A 4833-nucleotide genomic window follows, 5' to 3' on the forward strand; every position below is an offset into this window, starting at 1 on the left:
TGATTTTAAATGTCCTCTTTGAATCATTACAAAAGACAATCAGTTGTATAGTATGGGAATAACTTCAGTTTAGTTATAGTGAAGCTTGGAAACCAATGTATGTGTTAGGTGATTGTCTCAGCCACAGGACTTAAGTAGAATACCTCGTTGTGCTTACAGAACTTTAAGTGGCATAAATTAGTTGAAAGCAGTAAACTATTGCATTCGTGCTTGATTTCATACTTTCTTCTTTTCTTTAAAAGCATCTATTTACATATAATCAAAACACACTGCAGAAATTGTAAGTCAGAAAAAAAATATCCTGAAAATATTCTTCAGCAGCTATCATTTCTTCAGCTGCCTTTTGAGATAGACTCTTATAAAAAGAATGCTTCTCATAGCTTCTAATATCTGTCTTCTCATCTTCACTGCAGCATTTCACCATGGCTAATATACAAGCCTTGTCAATGGAGTGTTTTATTCCTGGGAAAGCAGCAATTATGTATTGTTGGGGTACACCAAACAACGGCTCAGGAGTCCCTTCAACTTAATGGTCCCTTCATCACTGGAAAAGATTGCTTCCTGTAGAGAAAACAGAAATGAACCATGAGTAACATATCATCTGCTATAAGATGTAAACAGAATATGGACTCCCATTTGGTTTTATTAAAGTTCTATTATTTCAAACATCTTTTTGTGTTTAAAATTTTGAAAAATAACCTTTAGGTATATTAAAGGGAGCTTTTATCTGGATTCTTTGACAGAAAAATATCTTTCCCTACAAGCTTTTTCCTAGAATTTTGAAATTTGTTTTTTCCTTCAACAACTTATGGGGTGAGATACTGACAAAATATTCCACATAGGAATACTGGCCTAGGGTTGGACAACAAAAGCAAAAATAAGGTAGGCTGTCTGATAGAACTCTTGAGGCAAACAGATTCCATCATTTCCAAATATTGGTGTTTCTAATGGGACCAGCTGCTAATCAAGAAGCATGGAAGAATGGTCCCAGTGCCCTTTGAGCACTTGTTTGCTTATATTCTGTTTCTGGAGACAACTATAGAGCTCCTAGTGTAGATCAAGAAGAGAACAAAGTTCCTGTCTTCCAATATGTGACACAGTTTACTGTTTCCACAGGTACCCTTTCTTTAGAAAGGGGAATGTGAAGGTGGCTGTCAATATCTGATTTTTTTTTTGTTCAAAAATCAAGCCATGTTTGTCTATAACTACCCAAAGGCCAAGTTATCTCTTTTATACTAATATTAAAACCAGCACTTTGTATATTCTATTTTTAAGAAGTCAGAAAAGCCTGCATTTCATCAGGTAATAACTTAATTGAAAACTAGGAAATGGAAGGTCAGTTCTCATGATTTATACTCTGGGAAACACTACTGAAATCATCCATGCATGACAGTCCATTTACTCACATGTGAGGGTGCTGTGAAAATTCTATGAATTGTATACAGTTATGCTATTTTCAACTTTGATAGCAAACATTTTTATTCCACTGGGTAAGAAACTTATAAACTGTACTTTAATTCTGAGAAGGATACTTTATTATAAGCTATAAGTCTCTGTCTACTAAGTGAACCAAACATTCATTAATGTAAGTGGTTCTCAACCTTCCTAATGTTTCAACCCTTTAATACAGTTCCTCATGTATGGTGACACCCAACCATAAAATTATTTTCCTTGCTATGTCATAACTGTAATTTTTCTACTGTTATGAGTAGTAATGTAAATGTGGGTACTTTGCTGCAAACTTTGGTGCTTGCCACCTGGACTTGGAGTAAGTGAATGGAGCTCTGATCTACAACAAATACCAACTCAGCGAGCTACAGAATGCACAGGAAAACCACTCAATCTTCCCAGTGTTCCAGGTATCTCAGTAGTGCTTATATAAATAGCACAGGCTGCTTTGTGGGTCAAGGGGAGTAAGTCTATGAGATAAATTTCATATGGCGACTGTCAAAACCACCTAGAAGCCTTGAGGAAATCTGGGTGACTATCCTCTGGGTTTTACTTTAGTTTATCTGTATGCTATCTTGTTACCTCACCATTATTTATACCTTAAGTTTATCTTATGACAATTTATGTTTTAACTCCTCGTTTTAATTGATAATTTTTCTTCCCTTGTGTTTCACTCTCAGAACAAAAATATACAGATTATTGACTACACAGAAGCTGAACAACCTTTCTGTCTTCTTTCCTTTTATACAAAAAAAAACAAGTCAGCCCTAACATATGTACATGTGAGATGGGTCCAGCCCTTTGCTAGGTCCTTCTCTCTCTATACCTACTCTTCTACTACCCTCCTCTATGCCACAATGCTCACATCTACACCATGGTGTACCCTTGCTATCATTCACATATCTCAGATTCAAAGGCAATTTTGTGAAAATACAAATTGATGTATTCTTTTATTGTTATTGCTTGAATACATTCCTTAGGGACTTGTACTAGCGTAATATGTAAATCTTCAGTAAATTATAAGAAAGAACTTAAGTTTGAGCCTTCTGAAATCAAGAAAAATTAATTTACTTTTCCTAATTATTTTATATCATTATGAAGACCACTCAACAACTTGTTCATAAACACAGGTTGGCTGAAGAAGCATCTAAGGGTCTGTCCCATGAGTTTCCACATTCTAATAAGGTGTCTTTAGTTAGTATTTGTCTCAGTGCCATAAAATGCACTTTTAAAAAATTTTCACAGTAACTTGCTCTCAAAGGCAGGATGAAAAAAAAAAGCTGTTGAAATGCTTAAATGCCTTGTTCTAAAAAATACTCTTATAAAGGTGTCTTCTCCTGAAGATTTGTTAGAAACAAATCAGAAAGAGGGAGGTGTACAGCCTGCCGAGGACTGAGAAGTGTATGATTACTTCCTGGACCAGAAAGTGCTTACACTCTGTATTATCATCAGTGGGAAAAACAAAAACAAAAAACAAACAAACAAAAAAAACAACTCAGATATTTTCTTATTAAAGGAGTTCTTACCACGTTCTCAAGACCTCAATGCCTGAGGTGAGGGATCCCCTAGAGTCTTCCTGGAAGTGAGACATCAGAACTTACCGGAAGCTGAGAATGCCCTTGGGGACATCAGAAAAGCAAATCAGGAGTTTGTCCGGATGCATCATTGCCTATGGTTCACAGGCTACTTTCAAAACAGGAATTAACCAGAGTGAAACTGCTGGATGTATCATTCAGCACTTCAGCTTTCTGCCATTTACACTACAGTAAGTCTGCAGGGACAGCGTTAACTTAAAGACCTTTCCAGGTACTCAAATCAACACAAGGAGGGCAACTGGGTGCCTTTCGTACTGTAGGCGCTGTATTCTAACCATGAGCTGTGATTGGCCAGCGCCCAGTTTAGCCAACACAAACACACCCCACCCACCAGCTTCCTGGCACTAACCTGGATCAGGTGTCAGTCAGGCCGGTCCCTGCAACCTCTGGCTGGGGGGTTCTTTGGCCTTCTTGCAGGTGAAAAGCCACTTTATGATACGGGCGTTCCTTTCTACCACAGAGGTTGTGCTAGGCACCTGCTCCATGAGCTCCTCTTCTTGCAACCCGTCCTCACTATGCCTGGAGAAGCTACTATCAGAAGTGGCCATGCTCACGCTACGCACTTTGAGTGTAACACAGTCAGATCCAGCAGAGAAGTTCTCCCTCCCAAGAGCCTCCACCACTTCAGGTTCCAGGCCGCAATAAAGGAAGAAGGTGTCGGACTCAGGCCTGGCTACAGAGTAGCGGGAGCTGAGATCTGACTGAGAGCGCTGCAGTCCTCTGCGATGCGACACCTGTAGCTCTGTACAGGAAGGTGTGCCTGGAACCTTGGAAGCCACCTTCAAAGGCATGTCTGGGGACTCCATGGTCACTACAGGGGCTGGAGGTTGTAACACAGAGGCTGGGCTAGTGGCTGCCGCTTGGTTGAAGCTGGTCCAAGTGGTCTCTGTTTCCTTGGTCTTGTCCTCACCTGACACCCCGGTCGTCTCAGAGGCCACTGGCATTTTGTCCTTGGCAGACCCTTGGAAAAATTTCTTCATCAGCCCCACTCTGGAACAATCTGCTCCTGGCCCTCGGACGAATTCGCATTTTTGTCTGTAGATGACCAACGAATCAGGTCTTAGCGGCTTTCGAGCCAGAGCTCTGCGGGCTACAGGAGCTGGGGCAAGAGAAGAGATTGGGTTGCGGTGTTGCACCCCTGTGGCCTCGGGGCCCCTACACTCTGAAACAGGACTCTGGCTGGATCCCAGCGTGCTACGAACATACTTGGCGCGGTCGGCCGCCAGTCTCTCCACCGCGCTCTTGCTCGCTGGTCGTGCGGTGTGAGTGTCCTCCGCCGCCCTGGGGTCCCGGAGAGGTGGTCGCATTCTGGCAAGTGCGTCCATGGCCGGCAGGGCCCGCATTTTTGCAGGATCCGAACCCACCAAGCTGTTGTCCAGTAGAGACCACTCCTGTTCCGGCGCCAGTCTGTCCGAGTCAGTTCCGAAGTCCGCAAGGGGTGTGGAAACACGCCCCAGGGTCCCTCCGCCCAGATCCGGAGTTGGGGAGAGCCTGAAGAGCCGGGAAAGGTGAATCACTCAGGCGCCAGTTCGCTCCTCCCATGCAGGTCACGGTGCCTCCTCCACCTGGCGTCCCCGCCCCATGGCCGGCTGCAGGGTGTACCCGCCCCCTTACCTTTCTGTTTCCCGGGCCCCATCCGGCTACAATACCCCTAGCCTCCTGTCAGGTGTTCTCTCTCTTCTCTTACCTCCCACCTGCCGTTCCCCCTTCTTTCCTAACTCCAGGAATACCCCACTTCGTTACCTCTAGCCACTCTAGCCACTGTTCCCTTTCTTTGGGAGGGTGAACA

General features: G+C 43.2%; 1 protein-coding gene across 1 annotated transcript; it reads right to left on the reverse strand.

Moving 5' to 3' along the window:
* On the reverse strand, positions 1–4536 carry Fam110c (family with sequence similarity 110 member C). The gene is made up of 2 exons (XM_051201289.1): positions 3394–4536; positions 1–561 (listed from the first exon to the last, which is right to left on the reverse strand). Exon 1 carries the CDS (start codon positions 4385–4387, stop codon positions 3410–3412), a length of 978 nt encoding a protein of 325 aa, XP_051057246.1. The 5' UTR covers positions 4388–4536; the 3' UTR covers positions 1–561; positions 3394–3409.
* Between the last annotated feature and the right edge of the window lie 297 nt (positions 4537–4833).

The sequence above is a fragment of the Phodopus roborovskii genome, unplaced genomic scaffold (assembly GCF_943737965.1).
Source record: "Phodopus roborovskii unplaced genomic scaffold, PHOROB, whole genome shotgun sequence".
In the NCBI taxonomy this organism is placed as follows: domain Eukaryota; kingdom Metazoa; phylum Chordata; class Mammalia; order Rodentia; family Cricetidae; genus Phodopus; species Phodopus roborovskii.

Bases quoted from the DNA above. Each gene is read 5' to 3' on its own strand.
- Fam110c (XM_051201289.1), bottom strand. From the start codon at position 4,387: ATGCGGGCCCTGCCGGCCATGGACGCACTTGCCAGAATGCGACCACCT.